Source organism: Rhodamnia argentea, chromosome 2 (assembly GCF_020921035.1).
Source record: "Rhodamnia argentea isolate NSW1041297 chromosome 2, ASM2092103v1, whole genome shotgun sequence".
Lineage (NCBI taxonomy): Eukaryota > Viridiplantae > Streptophyta > Magnoliopsida > Myrtales > Myrtaceae > Rhodamnia > Rhodamnia argentea.
This window is the reverse complement of record NC_063151.1, coordinates 9,078,800-9,104,614: the sequence shown is the minus strand read 5'-3', so window position 1 is coordinate 9,104,614 and position 25,815 is coordinate 9,078,800. Positions and strand designations below refer to the sequence as shown.

General features: G+C 39.7%; 3 protein-coding genes across 5 annotated transcripts; all 3 read left to right on the top strand.

Annotated features, from left to right (window-relative positions):
• The first annotated feature begins 213 nt into the window (after positions 1 to 213).
• Positions 214 to 4,862, top strand: LOC115738754 (L-ascorbate oxidase homolog). The gene is made up of 8 exons (XM_030671477.2): positions 214 to 498; positions 629 to 738; positions 1,738 to 2,008; positions 3,032 to 3,131; positions 3,329 to 3,674; positions 3,777 to 4,142; positions 4,239 to 4,317; positions 4,463 to 4,862. Exons 1-8 carry the CDS (start codon positions 346 to 348, stop codon positions 4,673 to 4,675), a joined length of 1,638 nt encoding a protein of 545 aa, XP_030527337.1. The 5' UTR covers positions 214 to 345; the 3' UTR covers positions 4,676 to 4,862.
• A 1,318-nt stretch (positions 4,863 to 6,180) lies between these two features.
• LOC115738755 (T-complex protein 1 subunit beta-like) lies at positions 6,181 to 12,624 on the top strand. Of its 2 annotated transcripts, none has more exons than XM_048275384.1 (12): positions 6,181 to 6,289; positions 6,466 to 6,502; positions 6,596 to 6,652; positions 6,844 to 6,909; positions 7,016 to 7,127; positions 7,253 to 7,381; positions 7,777 to 7,833; positions 8,137 to 8,252; positions 9,014 to 9,090; positions 9,398 to 9,883; positions 11,526 to 11,841; positions 12,145 to 12,624. In XM_048275384.1, the coding sequence occupies exons 2-12, from the start codon at positions 6,497 to 6,499 to the stop codon at positions 12,289 to 12,291; spliced, it is 1,569 nt and encodes a 522-aa protein (XP_048131341.1). In that variant the 5' UTR covers positions 6,181 to 6,289; positions 6,466 to 6,496; the 3' UTR covers positions 12,292 to 12,624. The 2 variants fall into 2 exon arrangements, with proteins under 2 accessions (XP_048131341.1, XP_030527338.2); XM_030671478.2 differs by having other exon boundaries at positions 7,762 to 7,833.
• An 886-nt stretch (positions 12,625 to 13,510) lies between these two features.
• Positions 13,511 to 19,346, top strand: LOC115738756 (enoyl-CoA hydratase 2, peroxisomal). 2 transcript variants are annotated; one of them, XM_048275385.1, is made up of 11 exons: positions 13,511 to 13,865; positions 13,978 to 14,000; positions 14,124 to 14,229; positions 14,389 to 14,459; positions 14,677 to 14,749; positions 15,464 to 15,503; positions 16,395 to 16,467; positions 16,852 to 17,002; positions 17,596 to 17,666; positions 18,810 to 18,983; positions 19,063 to 19,346. In XM_048275385.1, the coding sequence occupies exons 1-11, from the start codon at positions 13,806 to 13,808 to the stop codon at positions 19,148 to 19,150; spliced, it is 930 nt and encodes a 309-aa protein (XP_048131342.1). In that variant the 5' UTR covers positions 13,511 to 13,805; the 3' UTR covers positions 19,151 to 19,346. The 2 variants fall into 2 exon arrangements, with proteins under 2 accessions (XP_048131342.1, XP_048131343.1); XM_048275386.1 differs by having other exon boundaries at positions 13,512 to 13,865; positions 16,395 to 16,470; positions 16,855 to 17,002.
• The last annotated feature ends 6,469 nt before the right edge of the window (positions 19,347 to 25,815 follow it).

The window sequence follows — 25,815 nt, the reverse complement described above, 5'->3', positions numbered from 1 at the left end:
AACAGCCCACACCCATGTGGAAGACGAGAACGCACAGTTCAAATGGCGAGCTTCGCTTTACTATAATCCCACATTTGCTTTGACCCCCACCACCGACACGTCTCTCTCTCTCTCTTCCCCCATTTCCTCCCTCTTTCCTCCTTTGCGGCTACTAATTGGGCTCTGCTTTTCTCTTTGTGTCTGTCTCGTGTGGGTTCACTCACTTCCACAGTTCCACACTCTTAAATCTCTCCCCTCTGTACCACCCCTGTTGCACGGATATAAGTAACCCCCACAGAGAGAGAGAGAGAGAGAGAGAGGAAAGAACAGAGGAGGGCTTTTCGCAGTTTGGCCTTTGTGCGAACGATGATGAGGCAGGGATTGGAGGGAGTGGGCGCCCTGTTCTTGTGCGTGTGGGTCGCTGTTCTCGCCGCCATTGCAAGAGCTGATGACCCGTACAGGTTCTTCACTTGGAATGTGACTTACGGAGACATATACCCACTCGGCGTTCGCCAACAGGTGACTCTTCTTCTTGATTCTTTCTCCCTCTATCCCCTGGTATGTATATCAAGTAGTAGAAGGAGGAGAAACCGTTTCGGATCTTGAAAACGAACGTCTCTGTACGTTCTCTCTGTTTTTTTTTTTGCAGGGCATACTCATCAATGGACAGTTCCCGGGTCCCGACATCTACTCCGTCACCAATGACAACCTCATCATCAATGTCATCAACAGCCTCAGCGACCCTTTTCTCCTCTCATGGTTCGCCTCTCTCTCCCTCACGAATTTTCATTCGAAAGAAGCGATTTTACAGCATTAGTTCACTAAATGACGCGACAAATCTGTCGACAACTCGAGCATGGTTGATTCCAAAATCAAAAGTTTTGATGCGTGTGATGCAGAATTTTCCATGGATATAGCTAAAAGTCTCCATCTTGGAGTCCTCAGTACTCCATACATGTATGTCCTCAAGAGAATGTGTGCGCACATCAATGGCGTTCCCTTTCTTTTTCCCTCAGCAAAAGTCAATTCAAGAATAAATGCAATCCATGTGCTCAAGACATGGGACATAAAACTCCTCCTCTCCTCCCTAGATATTTCTCTTTCAGATCAGATCCATTTCTTTCTGGTTCTCGTTTCACATTGCCTGTAGATTTCAAATCAGACATGCTGCGTGTGCTTTATTAAATTTCTTGAAAAGCTTCTCCCTCTCATTCTGTCGATCCCATTGCATGAAACGACCACATTGGCGGGGATCAGCGTGGGCCCCACAGACCAAAACCCCACCTAAAACACACACAGATCGCAGAGTGGTCATGATTGGGCCTAGGCCCGTATTAAGTCGCCATGGCGTCTAGTGAGAGAGAGAGAGAGAGAGAGAGTCTCCCCCAGTGCCCCACTCTGTTTTGTCTGTCTCCTGAAAGTGACGCGTGCCGTCTCCATTCAGATGAAAAAAAGGAACGATTTTTATGAGCTAGAAAGGAATGTACGTTCTATTTTATCTTTTCATGTCTTTATGAAGAAGCTTATATAAATTGACCTGATATCAGCCAACCAAATTCATGGTTTCGCAGTCGCATTGTGTATTAATTGTCATATTAGGGGCTGTAAGCTTCCAAATTAGTAGTTGACGATAAGACGACTTCAATTGGTGTTTTGTCTTTTCTTTAAGAGGAAATTGAAGATACCCAATTAGGGGATTGGCTTCCAGTTGAGGAAAAACTAATTGGGTGCTTTAAAAAACAAACCACGAACATGCAGGAATGGAATCCAACAGAGGAGAAACTCCTATGAGGATGGAGTCTATGGAACCACATGCCCCATCCCTCCGGGCAAGAACTTCACCTACATCCTTCAGGTCAAGGACCAGATTGGAAGCTTCTATTATTTCCCCTCCCTCTCCTTCCACAAGGCCGCCGGCGGGTTCGGCGGCATCAGGATCCTCAGCCGGCCGATGATACCGGTCCCGTTCCCGCCCCCTGCCGGCGACTACACCGTCCTCATTGGAGATTGGTACAAGGCCAATCACACGGTACGTGCACCTTCTCTCTGTTTACTTGCACTTTCCTTCTTTTGTTTTTTTGTTCCAAAGTTGCACTTTTCCGACTTAGTGTGCTACCTATCAACTGACCAGTCATCTGGAGTGTTTTTTAGCTTATCCTGTCGGTAACTCGGACAAGTCGGTAAAATGGCTCGGTTGAGTTACTATCGGATAAAATTCGATTTGGTTAAATGGTTTGTAAAGGCAATCAGTAATTTTTCTCATTGGTTCCAACTATTATATCAGTGAAAAGTGAGGTGGTGGTTCACTGTTTGATTTGTAGATGGTATTGCAGAAGTCTGTTTCATTTGACAGCTATGTTTCTTGACTCAGTCTTCATTTGCTATTACACCACAATCAGCGGGAATAGGTAGGGTAGAAGCTGAACAAATGGAGACAAATTAATTTTGGATTACAGCACCAATTTGCAAGACTTAGGAAATGAATGGTGGTCCATGATTTACTTAATGCGCCCCTGCAATCATGCAAGACATTGTTCTGTTGTTGTTTTTTTCCATTTCCACCTCTGATACAAGATGACTCTGCGGATACTATATTCCTTCTGGATTTACAAGGCCTGTGCAAGTGACAATTATGAGATGTTCCGGGACACCGATTTATTTTGTCGAGGGCATGTCACGACTGTTGTGAATGGTCAAGAGCCAAACTTTCGCCACAGATAAATTCTGTGTCTGTCAAGTCGCAACTTTGTTAGATGTCTGCACTGCACTGCGATAGATCCATTGGTAACTTCATCGATCAACTCGAACCACATTAAGCTGAAACCAGTTTTCTCCATTCGTGATTTGATATATCTGTGCTGATTATATAATCGAAAGGATTTCTGATATTGCATTCCCTTGGCTAAAGCTTAATTCACTCTGTGCCGGTCATGTCCCCGGGGCAATTAGTATTCTAGATGATAGTAATGTGTTAGTGCATCGAAGTAACTTCCTTGCTGAGAGCATGCTTTTGAACTGATTGAAGATAACCTTATCGCGTGTGCAATTGCAGGCTTTGAAGGCCACTCTTGACAATGGTAGCATGCTGCCGGTCCCTGACGGTATTCTCATCAATGGCCGCGGAAGCGGAGCTTCTTTCACTGTGGAACAAGGTATGTTAAAGATCTTGTCAAATGTGCTCTTTCTTTCCAGTGATTCGGTACTTTTTCCTCAAGAAAGAAGCAGACATTAATTTCTACAGCGCCGATATTATTGGATGTCGAAGACGAGCTATTGTACCTTGAGTTCTCTTAGTTTGTATGTGGTTCGCGTCTGGTAATCTAGCCTGATTCCTCCGTATCTATTGCAGGAAAGACCTACAGGCTTAGGATATCGAACGTGGGGTTGATGGATTCCCTCAACTTCCGCATCCAAGGCCACAAAATGGTGCTCGTCGAGGTAGAGGGAACACACACTGTTCAAAACACTTACTCGTCGGTCGATGTGCATGTTGGCCAATCGCTATCAGTTCTTGTAACGGCTGACCAGCCTGCTCAAGACTATTATATAGTGGTCTCCTCTCGCTTCACCTCCCAAGTTTTGACCACAACAGGCGTCCTCCATTACAGCAACTCCGCTGGCCCCGTCTCAGGTCCTATTCCTGGTGGTCCAACCACCGAGATTGACTGGTCCCTGAACCAGGCACGCTCTATCCGGTAAAGTTTTGTTCCAGGCCTATGTATGTTAAAAAAGAATTGTTGAAAGATCTTACCAAATTCGTTTTTCTTATCATCACATTTTGAATGGGATTGTTTCAGGACGAATCTTACGGCTAGTGGACCGAGGCCGAACCCGCAGGGTTCATACCACTATGGCATGATCAACACGACAAGAACCATCAGGATTGCCAATTCTGCTGGTCTTATCAATGGGAAACAGAGATACGCGGTCAACAGCGTGTCCTTCGTCCCAGCAGATACTCCTCTAAAGCTCGCTGACTACTTCAACATCGGTGGAGTTTTTCGTGTCGGGAGCATCCCTGACCAACCTACGGGTGGTGGGATATACCCCGACACGTCGGTCATGGGAGCTGACTATAGAGCCTATATCGAGATCGTCTTTGAAAACAATGAGGACATCCTACAAAGCTGGCACCTCGATGGCTACTCTTTCTTTGTTGTCGGGTAAGGATGACACCTATGTTTTCCTTCTTGATCGATCACTCTGAGCATTCCACCGTCTCTTGCTTATGCTCGACCTCGATTCACCTGATATTATAGTATGGACGGAGGGCAATGGACGCCGGCCAGCAGGAATCAGTACAATCTTCGAGATGGAGTCGCTCGTTGCACCATTCAGGTGAGAATTCTCGTAGAGCTGTTCAACTCGATTAAGTGCTTATGCTCGGCGAAAACCAAAAAAGGGAGGTCTTTTTTGTAGTTCTGCCAAATATTTGCCATTCCTAGACGTAACTTCAACACTCTCCTACACTTGCTGAATGCAGGTGTACCCCAAGTCCTGGTCAGCGATTTATATTCCGCTCGACAATGTCGGAATGTGGAACCTGCGGTCGGAGTCCTGGGCGAGACAGTACCTCGGGCAGCAATTCTATCTGCGAGTTTACACCACTTCGACTTCACTGAGGGATGAATACCCGATTCCTAAGAACGCCCTTCTGTGTGGTAGGGCGAGCGGGCGGCACACTCGACCCCTTTGAAGCAGCATAATATGTCGGCAACATTTCGGCTGGAATAAAACTTTTCCCGCTTGAATGTATGAACAGCAGAGTTTCATTTGTATTCCATCATTCTTGGGTATCATTCATTAGGGACGATAGATCATTCTGAGCTCCGGGACGACCTCATCTCGAGGTCGCATTCTTTCTCGCGGCGGAATCGGTTTTTCAAACTTTCGATTCAATATGATAAATTCAGGTTTTAAGGCTTTGTCAGGAGTGAGAATCAGGTCTCCTTCCCTCTGTTGGACAACAATGTTTAACAATTTGAGCGTTTCGATCGTTTTCCTGGTTTACATAAGTCAAGTACGACAATGTCTCGTCAAATGGAGAACAACGAGGCGTTAGGGGTGAGTGGTTTCAAAATAGGTTTCAGATTTTTTTATCGGGATCCGTACTCAATTTTTGGAATCTGTAAGCAACCTCTAACGAGAAATTTTTGTTGCTTTGTTTTAAGTCAAGCAAAATGAAAATTAGAGTGACAACAAAAATTCCCCTTCAAATAGATAGAATTTCTTCAATAGAACGACATATCCCAAACAAAATCATTATCTATGGAAGTAATTTGTCAAACCTTGTAAGAGAAGTCGTACTATCTTGTTATAATAAAAGAGGTTGATTCAAGAGTATATTGGAAACATGTGTAAAAGATTAGTGATTAGTTAATTGGAGGTTTTCGAAGTGCATAATATACTTGTCTTGCAATAAATATACAATATACATCGTAGGTGGATTCAATGAGTACATACCTTCCACCTGCAAAAGAGCAATTGTAAAATTAATCCTAGTAATGGAACACAACACATGGAATAAATGATGTTCCAAAGTCTCAAGTTTGTACTACTAGTACAAAAAATGGTGTAAATATCCATAGATGCTATTAGTTTTTTATTACCTTGGGTTAGTTTAGTTCTTCGGTTCTCGATCCGGTTCGGTTTAGTTCTACCTAGGAATCGGACCGCGTAGTATGGTTCCAAGAAATTTGAAACGGGGAACCAAACGAAGGAGCTCAGGAACTAAAAACCACATCAATTTCTAGGGTCGGTCTAGTTTGATTTGATTCCCGATTTTACCTAGGACTTATGCCCACCCATATGTGGCGGTTACACTGAGCGATTGTCGATTTTTGACCGGGCAAGACCGGCTTTATACACTTCTTCACTTTCATCCGTCCCCTCATTGAATCACCAAATATTAGGTGTAGTTAACAATTATGTAACAGGAAAAAAAAGGCGATATGAGAATTCAAAATCTATAGTATGTGGGACTTTTCATTATTCACTGGCTCAGTCCATCATTGCCTGTGCCATAGAGGAAAAATTGTTCAAAACATTGGATTGTGGTCCTGTGGACCGCGCATGAAAACCGGTCTAACTTTCTCGATCCGGCCCAGGCCCAAGCTGAACCGCTCAAGTGGTGACGCAGCGACCGGGCCACTTCAGCGTCTTCGCGACTCTTCGAGGTGGGGTGGCATTGGCGACAGGGAGATGTTCCATGTCGCGCTTCTTTTGCAAGGGGACACTGCACTGTCGTTCAAAAGACGCTACAACGTTCGACGATCTCGGTCGCATTCTTCGCTCCCGTCTCTGGAATCAGGTAGCCTCGTATTCGCATTAAGCTTCTTCGTAGTCCTGTAGCTGTTCTTAGTCTTTGTCCATCGGAGGAAATGGTCGGGGGCAATGGAGTTTTAAGCATTGAATTGCTCTCACTTGCACCGTTTCGTTGCCTAATTTGCTCTTTTCCCTCCCTTCGTTCTGGTTGCGTTACCGCAGGTTTGCCGCTTCAGCTTCGGGCTGGTTTCGGATGGCGGTATGTCGGTGCCTTAGAGCTCAACTCTGGATTTACTCGCCTTTTGGTATGGGAGTTTGTTCTGTTTTTTTGGACTTCCGGTGAATGTTACAGGTCGAGAGAATTCTCAAAGATGAAGCGAGCGAGGAGAAAGGGGAACGCGCCAGAATGGTGTGTTTTTTCTCTTTGCATTGCTTTCTCACTGAGAATGTGTTTCTTGTTGCGAGTGGGGAATTCTAAGGATGCTTGATTACTACCAGCCTTGTTCCGACAAGTGATCTATACTTTGGCCTTCGTCTCATGTCTTCCGCTATTGACTATGTATATTGACATTTGATAGGAGTTCACGTTGTTTGTCACAGGCCTCCTTCGTTGGAGCCATGGCTATAGCGGACCTGGTGAAAACCACGTTGGGGCCGAAGGGAATGGTAGGCATTAGCTGCTTCAGTGTGTCATTTGATGTCGGAGAGGACTCCTCATTTGCTAAGTGTATTACTTGCCTCGAGTTGATTATGTGGCATCTGCTTGGAGTAGGATAAAATTCTGCAATCAACTGGTAGAGGGCACCAAGTTACTGTCACTAATGATGGTGCGACGATCCTAAAATCTCTTCACATAGACAATCCAGCTGCTAAAGTATTAGTCGGTATCCTTGAAGTTGTAGTTATTTGTTGGCGGTATAGATTTTCTTCAAGAGAAGGAAAGGACGTCCTTATTTTGTAGCCAAAGCTCAGATATATTTGCGATCATTATCCTTAATTGACATATTAGATATCTCCAAAGTGCAAGATGATGAAGTGGGTGATGGGACAACTTCAGTCGTTGTTCTGGCTGGGGAACTTTTGAGGGAGGCAGAAAAACTGGTTGCAGCCAAGATCCATCCCATGACAATAATATCTGGTTTGTATCTTTCTCTGACTATACTTTTTTTTGGGGCCTCTATTGTCTTATTTAAAGGCATTGTCTCCAAAAAGTTTTCCGTATTGAATGCAGGAAGTCCATCATGTATTTTATAAAAAAGAAAGTTAAATGGAGACAACTCATGATAAAGTATTTGTCATATTATCTATTTCAAGTTTTGTTGAGGTTCTCTTTCATCTTTCAGTCGATTGGTTAATTGGTAATAGTTGATCTCCATTCTCAAAGAATTCACTTTTCACTAGTCGAAAATTTAGGTTTTTGAAATGTTTTACAAATCTCTGTTTCTTTTTTATTGTTCCGCGTGTGAAATCTCTGTGTTTTCAAATAATAAATGGTGGATTTTCACTTTTCAATTTTAGGCTTTCGGATGGCGGCTGAATGTGCTCGTAGTGCTTTGTTGCAAAAGGTGATGGATAATAAAGAGGATGCAGGTACTTCTCTTGCATCTTGTTCTATTTGCTATCTTGTGTCCGTTGCATTTCTTTTGATCCATTGGCTCACCCCAGGAAGTTTTTTCCCTTATTTTCCTTAAGAATTGGCTCAATGCCCACTGAATGCATAGATGGTATACTGAAAGTGATGATTGTGTAAACAGTTCACTAGCCTGAGTATCCCTACAAAATATTCTAAGTCCTATGTTGTGGATGCTTATACCTTTGTGGGATGCGGGTCTGCCCTTAATTTGCATTCCACTTTCTGACTCTGTTTGTTGCCTTATGCATTGCATGATGCAGAGAAATTTACGTCAGACTTGATGAAAATTGCAATGACTACTTTGAGTTCCAAAATTCTGTCACAAGACAAGGAACATTTTGCTAAGTTGGCTGTGGATGCCGTTATGAGGTTAAAGGTGAGCTATATTTTTTGTCCTTGATGATAAGTGTAAACCCTACAGTAAGCTATAAATTAAGATCCAGTCTCTTCTTCCTTCATGTGAATATTTGGCATTTTTGTTTTTCTGTTTGATTTATCTGTGCATGAAAGTAATTTTGCACATATGCACTTTAGGTAGAGCCTTTTGATTGAGTTGGGAAAATCCCCTTCAAACTAAGGGGCCAAAACTGGATGGACAAGGTTAGAGTGCAATTTATATCCCTATAGTTTCAGGACTCTAGCAATGCTTTGTTGGGGATTTTTGTACAAAATCTTGTATTTAAGTTTGTGAATGGACTCTCTAACTTATAAACTTTTGTATTTTAGGAAGCTATTCAAACCAAGCTGTGCAAAAAGAAGATCTTGATTGGATTATTCTATATTCAATGGGTCTGTTCATTATGAGTTTCAAGCTGGTAGACGTGGATGTTATCAGGAGTGCCCATTCTTAAGCCGGTCAGTGAATCTAATGTACTTTATGATAGGTTCTCTGAGGAATGGCTTTTTCTGCCCTTTGAAATTTAGCAATATCTTGATTTGGTCTTGTTCTTAACATCTGTGAGATTTCTTAAGCTCTGACCACAAGATCTTAGATGTAGGATCAGTGTGATTAATGTTATGTTGCCCTCAGATGCTTTCTTCATAATTAACTTTTATGTTGATGGGATTAGTGATACGATGTATGGATTGTTGTCTTGATTCCACCATCTGATGCCACTTCTCTGTTGGTGCTTGCAGGGTAGTACCAACCTCGAAGCTATACAGATAATCAAGAAACCAGGAGGATCTTTAAAGGATTCTTTTCTGGATGAAGGGTGAGACTACCGAATATTCCCTTCATTTCTTAGTTCTCATGGGGGCTCTATCCACCAAACATCTAATACAATAGGCAATAAGTTGATGAATAGCTCCCTCCACCATTTTGATGAACACATTGTGGCATTTTCTTTGGTATTGGAAATATTTCATCAAAATTCTATGGTGTATTCCAACCATAGACACGATCGACATGCAGTTGCTGTCATATATGGTCTAGTAGCATCGTCTGTTTATTTGTATAGTGAACCTAAACCCATGTCTGAGAGTGCTTAACAAAACATTTGGAGCTATACCTTTGTGCAGATTTATCCTCGACAAGAAAATAGGTATTGGACAACCAAAGCGCATAGAGAATGCTAAGATTTTGGTGGCAAATACTGCAATGGACACTGATAAAGTAAAGATCTACGGGGCTCGTGTTCGTGTCGATTCTATGTCTAGGGTTGCTGAGATTGAGGGGGCTGAGAAAGAGAAGATGAGGGAAAAGGTGCAGAAGATCATAGCACATGGGATTAACTGCTTTGTCAACAGACAGTTGATATACAATTTTCCAGAGGAGCTGTTTGCAGATGCTGGAATACTTGCAATTGAGCATGCTGATTTTGATGGTATTGAGCGCCTGGCCTTGGTGACCGGTGGTGAGATTGCATCAACATTTGACAATCCAGAGTCAGTTAAGCTTGGACACTGCAAGCTCATTGAGGAAATTATGATTGGCAAGGACAAGCTGATTCACTTTTCTGGTGTTGAAATGGGTCAGGCATGTACAATCGTATTGCGAGGTGCAAGGTAAGGCATTGTACTTTTTCTGCCTTGTCTTTTTCCATTTTTACAATATGACAAAATTCTTTTCTTTTTCCTTCTCTTTTTATATTGAGAGCTGTGAGGTATTTCATTATACACCTTGGCCCATTGAGTTGCTCTATATTTGATAGCAAAAGGTTCGAAAATTATGAAACCATGCATAGGTACCTACATAATCTTTTGTAGCTGGATTTGTCAGAATAATTGACCTAGAGAAAACCTGGTGAAGATTCTGTGATTCCATTTGCTGGCTGTTTCAGAAATCAGAATATTACTACTTAAAGTGTCAAATTTCTTAGTCTAACTTCAAGGTTGACTATTCTTTAAGTAACATGAACATTGTAATCCAATGTGTGTTATACACACAAGCTAAATAGTTGACCTATTTGAGGCCTTCCCTCCTTTTTTTTCTGGTTTGAACACATTCAACTTGATAACATTTGGAATCAGTGTGAGTCCTAATTGGCAAACTAATGGCAAACTAATGTGCACAACAAAGGTGGAAAAAGTCAGAAGATATGATTGTTTAATTACTGTCTTGTATTCTGCATCCGGAATTTGTTTCTTGAAAATTGTTAGTTCAGGTAAGAGTGAGGAGACAGAGGTCAGAGTTTGCCACCATTTGTTTTTTGTTCGATGCTGCCTTTTTTTTCACATTGAGGCATCTGCTGCATGAGTCTTGTTGGTGACAGTGTCCATAATCATGATTTTGGTGTTCTAGATTTGGCTCTCTTGCTGCTAATTTATGTGCTTTTCAATTCTTGGAAACTGAGTTTCCAAGTGTAGTAAATACTTCAGATTTCCTATGTTTATCCTTTTTTATAAATGAAATACAGGCACTTCTTAGTAACTAATTGAGGAATGCCTACAATTCAATGCATTAAATGTTCTTCTAAACTCTGTGACTGGTGTTTTGAAAACAAAACTCTCTTCATAAAGTATCTTTAACAAATGTGCTGGGGGCAGTTAATAACAAGACCCTTATTCAAATTAACTTGAGTAAGACCCTTATTTATATTAACTTGATTTATATCACAAAAAGCCTCACTTTGTCCATTTCTTTGGCAAGCTTCTCATGCTGCTTGTCTGCATCTCTGCATGTGCAAGTGAAGTGGGGTGCTGTTTTAATTCTGATTATTTTGATGTAACCATGTAAAATGCACATGGTTTTTGTGTATGTATTCTCATCTTAAATTGTCTCCTACTTAGCCAGTGAAAATTACATTTGCGGTAGTGCTAGGCATATACAAAGTGTTGACAAAGATTGGTGTAAAAAGTCTTATGTCAGACACAATTATTTGTTATGTGTATAAATGACTGTTGTCTAGAACAAGCTATTGCGAGTCTGTATAAGATTTGTATATATGTGTACTTATTATAGATATGTGGATAATGCTAGATATACCAAGAATGGTATAGTACTGTGGTGTATTAAGTGGTGTGGCAGAGTCTTTTAATGTGGAATACGATCCGCATGTTTAAAGGTGCATTGGTAGTCTATTACATCAGTTAGTTGCATACCGGTTTTAGTACACATAGCATTACTATATATGTATTAAGAGGATGAAAGTGCAATCACTTCTTTGCTTGACTTGATTTTTCATTCATGTCTTCAACTGTATGGCAGCCATCATGTGCTGGATGAGGCTGAGAGATCTTTGCATGATGCCTTGTGCGTACTATCTCAGACAATAAATGATAGTAGGGTTATACTTGGAGGGGGATGGCCTGAGATGGTCATGGCAAAGGAGGTCGATGAGCTGGCTCATAAGACTCCTGGGAAGAAGTCCCATGCTATTGAAGCTTTTTCGAGGGCACTTTTGGCCATTCCAACAATCATTGCAGATAATGCCGGGCTGGATAGTGCTGAGCTGATTTCTCAGCTTCGTGCAGAGCACCACAAGGAAGGATGCACTGCAGGGATTGATGTCATCTTCGGTTCTGTAAGTTTCAGTTGCAAATCTAGGTTTCATTCTTGTGACCTTTGTTTTAAATATTCCCTTGTGATGATAGGAGTTGCGCTTTACCCTTCTCATGTGGTGAAGATGGGGTAGAAATAGTTTTCCAATTGAACTAGAAATTAGGCCTTAAAATGTTGTGGCTCCTTTGAGTATAGGGACACATGCATGACATGTCTGCAGAATGTTTTCATCCCCTTTTTCCAGTTGAGAATTGAATGAACTCACCGACAGTCAACACATTTGGCTCCATAATACTGAACACTTTGTGATCTTATTTTGTGGCAGGTGGGAGATATGGTGGAACTGGGGATCTCTGAGTCATTTAAAGTAAAGCAGGCCATACTGCTCTCTGCAACTGAGGCCACTGAGATGATTTTGAGGGTTGATGAAATCATTACTTGTGCTCCACGTAAGAGAGAAGATAGAATGTGAAGATGAGTGAAGTTTGTTCGAGAATCTCTACTATGTGGCTTAGTTAATTTCAGTGATCTTGTGCTGCATCAACGTGATAAAGGGCCGAAAAGAAAGAGATGGCTCACAATGTCTCTCACTGTGAAGGGGCAGTTGTCCAGTTCGGTGGTATGAAGTCGCGACGCGTGGCTTTGCTTTTTGCGATATCTCATTCTGTTTATCTGGATGTAGGAGATAGGAGTCGGTTGTTTCAACGAATTCCAGGCTCTCCTTACGTGGTTTGGGAGCCTACCCATGAGAAGTGTTTCACTGTAAGATCAGTTTTGTGTGGTTTGGAGTTTGCCTTTACAAAAATGGAGTCTTATTTCTCGTGTCTATTATTTGTCTTGATGGTTTACGAGAATGGAGATGTGGCCTAGCATAATTTCTTTGGTGACATTTCAATAATTTTCGAGGGGCATTTCTATGATAGGATTTATGCTTCCGACGCTGCATTCGACATGGATAATTAAATCACAAAGTCACGTTGATCTATGCAACTTTTGACTCCTCTTCTCAGGTGGTTAATTAATCGTCGGTTGTTGGTTGCTGGCCGGCACAAATAAAAGAACGAACGAGGAACTCTCACATAGGACGTGAGAAAGAAACATGTGCTAAAACACAGAGGCATTAAGAAGACGACAAGCAGTGTTGATCTGGCTCATTGGCGCTGAGTCGGTGCCGCTTTAGAGGGAGAGAGAGAGAGAGAGAGAGAGAGAGAGCACGCAATGGCCACCACCACATGCGATGTTGCCGTCGCTAAGGCTTCACAATCATCGAGAGGTGGCAGTGGCTGTCACGCTCTTAACCCTCAAATCTGGCGAGCTACTTTCAGGTGCCGTGTGCTCAAAGGAGAGATGAAGAGTAAGAGAGCATGACGATAATTAATCGCGAATCATAATTTGTATAGTTTGAAAAAGCTAGTCAATGAAAAATATTATTATTATCTATAAGAATTTTTATCTAACTATTTTAGTGAACAAGAAAAAAAATTTTTCATTTTTTTTTATTTTCTAAACGATACAAATAGTTCGGAAACCATAAGGATTAAATCTCAAGTTACGTGCGACGGTGCGAGAGATTGTCCTCAATATCTTAACAAATGGAACGTACGGTAATTTTTAGCCTACGTTGGCAATTTTTTTTTCGCAACGTACGAGCAATTTGGCGGTTAACCTTCGAGCCTCTTGTCTTTGTCGGATAAAGAAAGGCGACAAGCGAATTGTTTGTTGTCTCGACATGCGTTCTTTGGCGATAACCCTCGACCTCGATCGCATAAAGTCAAAAGGCACGCCACTCCCTAAGCTGCCCATGCCCCTTGCTGTTCCCGAATCTCCGCTCGAATCCATAAGAGCCGTCACCATCGCCGTCGCGAGAATCTGCTCCGCCACTCGCAGGGATCACCCGCTCCCAACCCGATTCTCTCGTCTCTGAATCTCTCTGAATCACGCACTCCTCGTAAAATCCGCCGGAGCTTTGATTAGTGGCTGGTTCCGATGGCGGGAGCCAGCTCCAAGACCGATCCTCAGCTTCTCCTCTCTCACAAGTTCCCCGAGGTAGGTGGCTTCTCGTCGCCTCTCGACTCCGTTGCTTGACCGTTCGCACACGGGGCTGATCGATTCTGTTTTCTGGCCGCTCTATTTGTTGCTCTACGATGAGGGATTGCAGGCAGCTTTCGCGTATACGGAAAGGTAGACTTATGTCCTGTCCACGGTCGAACATCTCGGGTTCTTTTACCGATTTCTGTCGGTGATTCGTGATTTGTTAAGGACTGTGTGCTTGCTTTTTGTTTCCGCCTTTGGATGCCTGTGCAGAGACGCGGCTTTGTATGCCTTGGGTGTCGGAGCTTGTGGGCGTGATCCGCTGGACGCGGACGAGCTCAAGTATGTTTACCATGAAAACGGACAGCAGTTTATTAAGGTATTGTGCCCTAGAGGGAGGTCCATTGTTCTCTGTGTTATCCATTTCAGTAGTTGGCGCCGTATGCTAGTTCCAGTTGTCGAAATAATTAGTTTCTCTATTGCTAATTGTCTTGTGTGTATAATTCGTCCGTTCTCACTTGTGTTTGTAATTTTGCAGGTATTGCCCACATTTGCTGCTCTTTTCCCTCTGCAATCTTTGCCAGATGGATTGTGTTTTCCAGGTTTGCAGTAAGTGTTCTTCTATTGAGAATCTTTTGAGATGAATCCATCATGTCTGTTTGGTAGAATGCACGATTTTACAGCACCATGTGGACTCTAATTTGGTTTCTTTATTGCTAAACTCCAGCCCACAGAATTCTCTCTCATTATCTTACCAATTTTTTCCCCCTGTCAAATTGTGTAAGGGAGAAAAGCTCATTCTGGTTTCTGATTACATTTCTCACAGATATGATCCACAGCTTTTGTTGCATGGACAGCAATACATAGAACTCTACAAGCCATTATCTTCCAGTGCGCATGTAAGAATTTTGCTAAAGATCAACTGCTATTTATGTTCAGATGGATTGACTTGAGAATATGGACAATCAGTTCATCCCTGGGAATTATATAACCGAAAAAAGTCTGAGATGCCATCATTGAAAGATGAAAATATTTTGGGGATCTTAATCTACAATAAATAGAGCATGTGTAACAATACTTAGCCGGCGGACCTTGAGGTCCAGTTTATTCATGAATCAAGAGCATATCACCATAATAAAATCCGAATATTCATCATTGTATGATTGGATCTGGATTATGTAAATTGCCATCAACAAACAAAGGTGTTTGGAAGACATGGAGGTGAAATGTGGAACGTTTCCTATATGAAGAGTGGATGGATTTAGGAAACAAATATGCCAAATAATTTTTTTAAAACGAGAATAATGTGAATGCTTTTTGATTGTTAGATTGAGTCCAACACTAGTTTCCAAATTTCTGGGTTTGATACTTTCTAGTGTGAATCGGTTGGACATGTCTGAACATAATTACTCTTCAAAGGCTCTTGTTACTGTTGTTATGCAAACCAATAAGTTGCTATATAAATGCATGCTGTCAATCCATTCAATGTGATCGTTCTCTTTTGTGTATTGTCATATGTGCAATTTCACTCTTTGCTTATATTAGAACTTTGTTAAATAGTGCTTTTCTGTTGTTAAGTCCAAACTTGACTTTTACTGTACCTTTTGATGCAGTTACAACATAAGGTAAGTCTTGCTGGCTTGCATGATAAAGGTAGGTCTTACTGGCAGAAATACTTCTTATATATATGGAGTTAGTTTGTTCCGAAAGTAGTGCTAGCGATTTATGTTTTGGTGTCATTATCAGGTTGTGTCAATTTTAGATTTAACACGAACATGATGCATTAATAATTGTGTCATAACTTTCAAATCTTAATGTGACAAGGACCCACTTGTTTGAATTACATGACCCAATACGTGTAGCTTCTTTAAAACATGAACTCTAATACATCAACCTGTACAAACTGACAAATGTAAAACGTATCTAAATATGATGTATTTCCAAGAATAACATATTAACCTAATTAGTTTTAACATGTTTAAGCGTGTCATAAGTAGATTAAAGGTTACTCTTACACGGCTGTTTGTTACACAAACACAGTTAAGTTTAACCTGAATACGCTTTACCACAACGGACGTGAATGGGTCATGTCAAAAGTTGCTATGCCTACTTGAAAGCGTTGTTACCGCACTAGTAAGTTAAAGGAATGGACTCTCTTACTACGGATTATTTTTTATCTACAATTAGGAAAGTGGCATTTGAATGAGTGAGCACATTTTGGACTTCTGTGCTAGTGCTAGGATGACTTTAAAAACATATGAGAAGGCTCTTCTTGTTAACAAGTAAAACAGTACCTATATTTGGTTATTGGCCATGTGAATGTGGAAAACATGACTAATCTCAGCAAGTCGACATTCCATGTAAGCGCTCATGTAAGGGAAGCAAATCTTATACGTGTCATTATTATTTTGGTTTATAAATATCTTCCTGGAATTTACTCCCAAAGTTTGGTATCTTTTGTCTCTTTTGATCATCTTTGTGCAGCCTTGCAGCGAAATGATTGTTCTTTCCTTTCTAATTTTTGTTCTGTAATTCCTTTTCCAGGTAAGGCAGCTGTTGTGGAGGTAGAAACCAAAAGTTTTGATCAAGCTTCAGGTGAATTATTATGCATGAACAGGTCAGGTTTCCTATTTCTCTCAAAATTCCACATATGCAGTAGCACTTCCAGCCACCTGCTCAAGTTAGGCCAGTATAAGATTTGAGCTTTCTGACTGGATAATGATAAGTGTTAACCTGGAAAAAGGAATTTAATTGTGGTGTGTTCTTAATTGCATGCGGGCATTTGCTGATACTCTTGGGTGACTTTTATAAATTATTCTTTCAGCTTTCAATTGGAGATAAAAATTGTTATTAGTTGCTGAATCCCATTTTCTTTGTGTACTTTATCTTTGTGTCTTAAAAATTATGTTGAGAACTTGTAGATCTGCACCCTATTGACTTATTCATACCTACCATGTTTTGTATTATATATGACAACACGTGAGACAATGTTGATGCGCAGATTGACTGCTTACCTCCGTGGAGCCGGTGGCTTTTCAAAATCATCTCAACCATTTTCTTACTCAAATTATCCACCCAACCAAGTCCGAGCTGTGAAAATCCCCAAGGATAAACCCTTTTCTGTTTTTGAGGATTGTAGTCAACCATCACAGGCATGTACATACTGTCATTCATTTCGTCATTTCAAAATGTATAGGATTTCTACTTATTCAATTTTCAGCATCTTTTTTTTTTTTTTTGGATCTATGCGATTAGATGTCTTCTTGAAAGATTTGCTTCATTTTTCCTGTAATAGAAAGCTGAAGTTCCTTCTTATGTATCCACGCTGAACTATATGCTATAATGGATCCAGTTAGTCGTGTCAAGTCAGATATTTCTAATTTATCTTCCAGTTTCCTCTTGTTTCTGATGATCTTTCCACGTTTTCTTCTATCTTTGTCTGCAAAAAAATGTCAAATCCATCTTTTTCAAATAGGGTTTTACATGGTAAATGCGTGACTAGCTAGCCTGGACATCTATTCAGAACAGGAAGCACTTATCACAAAATGCGTATGTCAAGTACCCATCAAGGACATGGGAAGTGAAAATTTCCTCTATTACAGTCTACTGGTTGATCTTGATATAAAGTAGTTTAATTGACTATCAGTATTTTGTCAATGACAATTTAAATTGCAATTACTGCCTTTATCTTATCAGATGTCTCTTTAGGTAATTCTTCGTTAACCATTTTAATGCTGTTCTGTAGGCTCTGTTATATAGGCTATCTGGGGACTATAACCCTCTGCATTCTGATCCAATGATTGCCAAAATTGCAGGGTCAGTCCACTCTACTTCTAATCTTAATTTTTCTGGCTACTGTAATTTAGAGATCTTGTCGAAACTTATTAGATCTCATTCTGTCAGTTGTGAAGTGTTGAACTTGTTATTTGGAGTGGACTTTCTAGTGCTTTTGCTTTTTTACTCAAGATCCTAGTTTAGAGTATTTCAGTGATCCATTCAACTTGGAATTTGATTCATGAGTCAGTACCAAATCTGTGATGCAGATCGAATCTAATCATGGTGTTCATGCATCTTATCATTTGGCTTGTATGGCATTGGGAAGGACCTTGTCATTCATATAGTTCCTTTGCTAGGGTATTGCACATTCGTGGGGTAGTGGGCTGTAGGTTTTTCATATTCTATCTCCTCAGACATTTCCTAGCCATGTTAGGACATTCTGTTTGGTAATATATGTTAGAAGGAAAATGGGGGGAAAAGAAGGCAAATGAAATTGAAGCAAATTAAGTGATTAGAAGCAATAATTTCCTTCTGTTTGAATGTGCATTGAAGGGAATTTATATTGTAGGAAATCAAAATAGTAACGCATAATAATTTTTTTTCCTATTCACATCTAGAAGCAAAGTAAATGGTAGCTTTTGAAAAATGATTACTCGTGGTGCTTCCTTCAAAATTCCCCATCTTCCAAAAGAAGAAGAATTGTGGGTCAAAGGTAAATACGTCCCATTTCCCTACTTTTTTTTTGGGGGGGTCGAATTTCCCTCCTATTTAATCAGCCAAACAAGAGAGAGAATGCCTTGGGTTATTGTTTCCCTTCAATTTCTTCCACTTCCCTCAATCCAAGCATATTAGGGAAGAGTACAAGTCACATATTGCAGTAGCATAATTTAACCGTAAAAAGCAATTGCATTTCCTCCCCTATGTACCAACATCATTCAACATTATCGAGATCTCAGACATTTGTAGGGAGAGATGGACAAGGTCACCTAAAAGAGTGCACGACGAGGGGAGGGAGTGAGTGGTGATACAGTTGCTTTCTCTAAAATAACACTCTTTGTATATGACAGATTGCTTCAATAATTATGAGAGTAATCTTTGGGCTTTTATTTTAGTTCACTATCTCAGTGGTAATTTTCTTAACCATTTATACTGGCATCTGATGCGTATCTGAACTCTCTAAAGATTCTCCCGGCCGATACTGCATGGTCTTTGCACACTGGGGTTTGCAGTCAGGGCAATCATCAAGTGCATCTGCAGAGGAGACCCGGACCTGGTGAAAAGCATATTAGGGAAATTTCTTCTACATGTGTACCCTGGGGAAACCCTGGTTACTGAAATGTGGGTTGAAGGTTCGAGGTATGCAACGTTGTCTTTCTGAAAAGGACTTACTTTTCAAAAGGGATTGGGTTCTTATTTTTGCTGCTGCAATGTGCAGGGTCATATATCAGACAAGGGTCAAAGCAAGGAATCGCATTGTGCTGTCTGGATTTGTGGAACTTCATCGTTGGACATCATCACTTTGAACTAGGTCAGAGAATACGTTGTTTCAACAAATCAATCGCTTGTGTAGCTGTTACTAGTTGATTTGAAAGGCGGTTAAGAGGAATCAGAAAATAAGTTCTCTGCAGACAGCTAGTCGCACCTTAGTATAAACCATTTTCATTCTCGGATGTTGTTTATTATAATTTAAATCAAGATACAGCATATGATTATTTTGTATCTTCAGGAAGTTCATTTTGTGATGCTTGTCCATTAAAGCGGAAGCAGATGGTTTGTTCCCCAGTACATCTCGATTGTTGTCGCTATGGATAACAAAGTAACGCAACCCGCTTACGCTCCATTCATTTCGCAAAAAATAATTTCCGGGAGAATGTTGTCCGGACTTTCCGACATTGGTTTTACGGAAAATAAATGAGCACCAATAAAAAAATCACATTCAAAAGTGGGAAAAAGGCGAGGTGAGCTCGCCTGAGGCCGGCTAACTGGTTGAAGAAGGGAAAAATGAAAAATATAAAAAAAAAATTAAGAGAGTAAGAATTTGGAATTACTTAAATTAAAAAATAAAAACAAAAGGAAGATAAAAGTTAAATGAAAATAAAAATTATTAAAAAATTACACGGAGGTGCTAATAATGGAAAATATTTTTCAGTTCATTTTTAGGTTTTTGCCGATCATTGAAAAATATTATTATTATTATTTTGGAAAATGACTTCTTGAAAATTTCCACAAAATGAACGGAGGCAAAGACTTAGAATGGCTATTTCTGGTTATTTATGACCTCCTTGGGTCGGTAGAAAACTCCCTTGTTGAGACATGAGCATGACCAATTTGCTCGAATACTTAGTGAAGGTAGACTAATTAGTGATTATCTCTCTCTTTTGTTTAAGTGATTATCTTTCTTTGAGATTGACTGTACTGGTTGAAATTTATGTGATCAAAGGTACACTTGTGTAACTATACTTATGTACTTTTCTTCACTTATCGTGCATGTAACTACACTTATTGTTGGAGTACGGGTCTTATGGTGGGCCGCCCATGCGGGCAACCACACCCCACCCACGATTGATAACCGCCTCCACCCACTACAGATAATTGTGTGCAACTACCAAGGCAGTTATCAGCAGTACTTTTGAAAACATGAAAAATCACATCTCTTGGAAAGACGTAATCTATCCTTCTCTCCTTCAGTCTATCTTTGTTTTATAGTACACCAAGACACACACACACACACACACACACAAAAAAAAGGAACGACGCTCTCCCTCTCTACCGTTGAACCGTAATCGAAGCAAAGGAATTCTCAAGACTACAAAGGCGATATCTAATTTGTGGATAATAAGGTATGTCCCTCGTGTGATATATTGTTCAATCATTGATTCAAGTTTTTTGATATTTTGGGCATATTTCATCATGTTAATTTGTATAAAATCAAGGATTTACTATCCTTCATTGGTATTAGAGCCATTGTATGCTTGTCTTTCTAATCACAATGCCATGTTTTAGAACCTTTTTTTTTTTGGCCAATTTTTTGCACCGTTCTAAGAGTTTTCGTGCTTTGCCTGTTTTGTGTTTATAGCAATACATTTTATGGCATTTTAGGAAATGTTGATTTGGTAAAAATGAAATGTAAACATATGGCTAGAATCTACTCATCGATACGAATCTAGGGAGTGGTTACTCGACGCCGAAGGAAGCCGGAATACACCACACACAGCGCCAAGCCTCGCCTTGATGGGGCGAGGTTCCTCGGGGACCATGGCCAAAAGTCGCAATTTTGTGAACTTTCGTTGAATGAAAATGCATTTTGATCATACCATTGGGACGGTCTTGGCATACGAGCATTTTAAGGGCGTAACGTCGCCGACGGACGATTGACGAAGACGCGCGTTGATACACGCCGGAGGAGCGATCTACGCGTGGATCTCGCACGCCCATGTGCATCGCATGTGCATGGAATTGTTTACAACCGCTGGCGATGTGGCGATCATGTGGCTGCCCACGTAGCAAGCCACGTGGCTAATGACGTGGTAGCTTGGCCGAACTCGAAATCCAACCCGGTTTGTGGCCCAACCCGATCACCAATTGACTTTGACCCGTTGACCATTGACCATTGTCTTTGGCCGTTGACAAAAAAAAAAATCTTGTCGGGGCTCATGCGTGGGCGTATGACGTCCAATTGGGGTAATTTTGGTACTAATGTACTCGTATCAAAATTTTCTACAATATGGTATATTTATTTTACCTTATTATGCATCATGGAATATGATTAATCTCATTTTTTCTATATTTATTGTAGGAAAAATGCCTTGGATGATGCGAACCCCTGTAAGAGTGAACAATGATGAACAAGTGGAAAAAATCTTTAGGCTAAGGAATGCTTTAGCCCTTTACCACTAGAATGTTCAAGATAACATGATGTCATATATAAAGAAGGTAAACAAAATGATTCAAGAGATCATTTGGAATGGTCACATAATGCCAAATGACATGAGGGTCATAGCACCGAGAACCACTCTTCTTATGTAGTGAAATGGGGTCATCGATCGTTTATGGGATGCCAACCCTCTATTCTTACAAGAGTCTTGGGATTAGATTCCTAAATGAGTATGTAAGCATGGGGATGCAAAGGACGTCAATCTTGGCTATGAATGGGTCTTGGCGGAGGCAAAATGCATCTTGGCGTAGGGCGAGTGGTACCTTGAGAGCTTTTATAAGGGCGCCTTGTAGACTCAATGATTTTTCTAGATTTGACTAGTTTGTGGAGTCATTTCCTATTACTATGAGACATTACTAGATAGGAAATTGATACTTTGTTTCAATTTATTAATTTTCTAAGTTTCTGAATACCTCAATCATGTTGTTGAGGTTAGTTTGTCAATTAGTGAATATTTTTCACTATTTGTTGTTTGTGAATATTTTATGAAATATTTGTTTGTGAATGAAATATAAATTTCTATTTTATAATACTTGAGTAGTATTATATGTTCGAGTGGGGAGTTCTAAAGAGTTTTAGTGACTTTAATAGAACTCAATTTTACCTAAATGGTTATTCTAACGATAATTTCAAATGAGTATCCTTTAACGATGGTTGGGAACTTAGTGAACTTTAAAATCTAAGTCCTTATGTGAAATTGTACATTAGTATAATTAGTTAGTGTAAAATTTAGGTATTAATAATTCGTGCGAAATGTCTAAATTATTTCATATTCAGATACAATGGTAACGACTTTAAAGAACATCGTGGCCAAGCCCAATAAGGGTGAGAAGTTAAACGATGAAAGCTATGATATCTAGAATATGAAAATCCAGTATGTGCTGGAAGAGCTAGAGGCACTAAAAGCTCTTGACTTAGTCATGATAGAACTAGAGAATGAAACCATTGTGCAACACAAAAGAGATAAGGATGTTTTTGCTGCTTGGAAAAAAATAACTCAACCGATCGTATTATGTTGTTGAGCAGTATGGATAATGATATTATGTGTGAGTTCAAGCAACAAGAGAATGCAAAAGATGTGTGGGATACATTAAAGATTAGGTTTAGGTAGACTTCAGTTACCAAGCTAAGGTAGACTACAATTAGGTTTGATACATATAAGATGTCACATGGGCATAATATGAAGCAACATTTGAGGCGCGTGTAAAACATGATCAATGAGCTGAAAGATGCAAATCACATATTATCTAATGAGCAACAAGTACATGTAGTAATCTGCTCTTTGCCCCATAATTGGGAGCACAAGAAAGTTAACCCGACCTATAACGAGAATGTCAAGACCTTCGAGGAAGATATGCGCCACCTAGAGCTAGAGGAGGACCGGCTTCAGTGGCTAAGCCACAAACTACGGCTCACATGGAGCTTTAGGCTCCAAGCGCAAGCATTTAGGTGGGTTTGAAGAAGTGGAAAGGTAAAGGAATGGAAACCATCTAGCAAGAAATCAAAGTTTGACAAATATGGAAAAGGGAAGTGTCCCTTCAAGAAAAACATTTCAAGGGTGAAATGTTATAATTGTGGTAAGAAAGGTCACTTCGCTCACGATTGTGGCGAGTCGAAGAAGGTAGAAACCTTTTATGCACTTAAAAGTGTTAGTTATGTATTGAGTTCTATATTTCTAATTGAATCTCATCTTTTGTGGATCGTAGACTTGGGCCACAGACCATGTTGCCAGAGACAAAAACACTTTTGTGAAATGTCAACGAATTCCACGTGGAGCGAAGTGGATCTATATGCGGGAACAACTCCAAAGTGGAAGTTAAATGTATAGGGACCTGCCAATTAATCATGCACGATGGTCGTACTTTGTTTCTATATGATGTCATGTATGCTTCAGAGATTCGTCATAATCTTGTTTCTGTATTGGTTTTAGTCAAGCTTGATTTTTTTTTTTTTTTGAATTTTCATGACAATGACGTGGATTTGTTGTTAGGTACAACTTTATATGGTTCAGGTTATTTTGTAGATGGTTTTATTGTGTTGGATATTGAAAACACTAATTTGAATGTTTGTTATTCCCTATTTACATCTTCTCATTTTGGTAATAATGATGTGAATGTGTGACATGCTAGACTTTGTCATATTGACCAACAACATATGAATAGATTAGCCAAATAGGACTTAGTGGGCAATATAGAGAAAGTCTAATTGCTTATTCATGAGCATTGCCTAGTGAGGAAAACAATGAGAAAGCCATTTGAAAAAGAAACAAGAGCTTTCCGTTGCAATTAATTCATACTAATATATGTGGTCCAATGAATGCAAGGGGAAGGCATGGGTTGTATACTTCATCACTTTTATAGATGATTATACTCTATTCAAATATATCTATTTGATTTCTCATAAATCCAAAGCATTAAATTGCTTTAAGAAATTTATAACCTTAGTGGAAAATCAATTAGATAAGGAAATAAAAATATTAAGATCCGATCGAGGTCGAGAATACTTATCCGATGAGTTTAGAAATTTGTGTGATGAAAAGGGAATAAAAAGACAATTATATATCCATATATTTTGCAGCAACATGGTGTTGTAAAGAGAAGAAACAAAACTCTAATGAAAATGGTTAGGCCTATGATGGGTGATACTTTGTTAACTGCCGTTTATGTACTTAATTGTGTACCTTCAAATTCAGTTTCTTCTATCCCATATGAGTTATGGACAGGTTGAAAACCTGATTTGAGCTTTCTCAAACCTTGGAGTTGTGCTATTTATGGAAGCAAGAGGCAAAAAGAATATTTTCATAAGATACTCAAAACACTTAAAAAGGTATGTATTCATAGGTAAGCAAGAAAGCGGAAGTGTGACCTAATTTGAATCACGTGATATCATATTTTTAGAGAACGAATTTCCAAGAAATGGTGAAATAGGTAAAGACTATTCCTTATTTGAGACATTAGATCAAGATAATGGAACAGTTAGATATAATGATCCAAGTGAAAGCAATGTGAGAAGTGGAGAATTAAAAACAAAACAGTCCCAATTACAACCACTTGATGAAATAATGCCGTTATTTGATCCGAGCGGAAGCGTAATGGAGAATGAAATACCTAGGGTAGAATCTTCTCCATGGCAAACAAGTCACAAAAGCATTCCCCGTCGAAGCTTTCATGGTCTCTCCACAAGAAAAGGATGAGCCGATGAATGTAAATGAGGCTCTATCTTGCCTTGATAAGGAAAAATAGATTAAATCAATGGAAAAAGAGATGGAATCGATGAGATCAAACCAAGTTTGGAAACTAATTAATCTTTCGAAAGGACGTAGAAGCCATTAGAAACAAGTGAATTATCAAAATAAAGCGCAAAGGCGATGGCTCGATTGAGAGATATAAAGCTCGCCTTGTGGCGAAGAAGTATAACCAAACAGGATGGAATTGACTATGAAGATATTTTTTCTCCCGTGGTAAGGTTCACCTCAATTCGCCTTATTCTGGCAATAGTGGCAAGCTTGGATCTTGAATTATATTAGATAGATGTAAAGATTGTTTTTCTTGATGGAGAATTGGAATAAGAGATCTACATGGAACAACCTATTGGGTTTGTTACTGAAAGCCAAGAACAAAAAGTATGTTGATTTTTTAGATCAATAGATGGCCTTAAGTAGTCTTCAAGATAATGGTATATACGCTTTCATAATGCTATGGTGACATATGATTTTGAGATAATTAATGAAGATAATTATGTATATATCAAGAGATCCAAATGTCATTTTGTGATCTTATAATTATACATTGAAGATATACTAATTACCAAAAGCAATATGGAGTTTGTCAAGACAATCAAAAGTTGGCTATTTTCTAATTTTGAAATGAAAGGTATGGGTGAAGCTACATACATTCTTGGAGTTAAGATTTTAAGAGATCGTTCATAAATATTTGTTGTCTCTTTCACAAGAAATATACATAAATAAAGTCATTGAACAATTTCATATGCAAGTCTGTACACCCATTGATACTCCTATTGCAAAAGGTGAAGGTTTGAGCCGGAGAATGTGTCCTAAGACTTTGCAAGAGTAAGAACAAATGGAAAGTGTTCATTATGTGAGTGCCATTGAAAGTTTAATGTATACTATGATGTGTATAGTACATGATATTTGTTATGCGGTTGGAATATTGAGTAAATACCAATCCAATCCAAGTCAAGCACATTTGGCTGCTGCCAAGAGAATCTTGAAATATTTGAAAGCTACTGCTGATT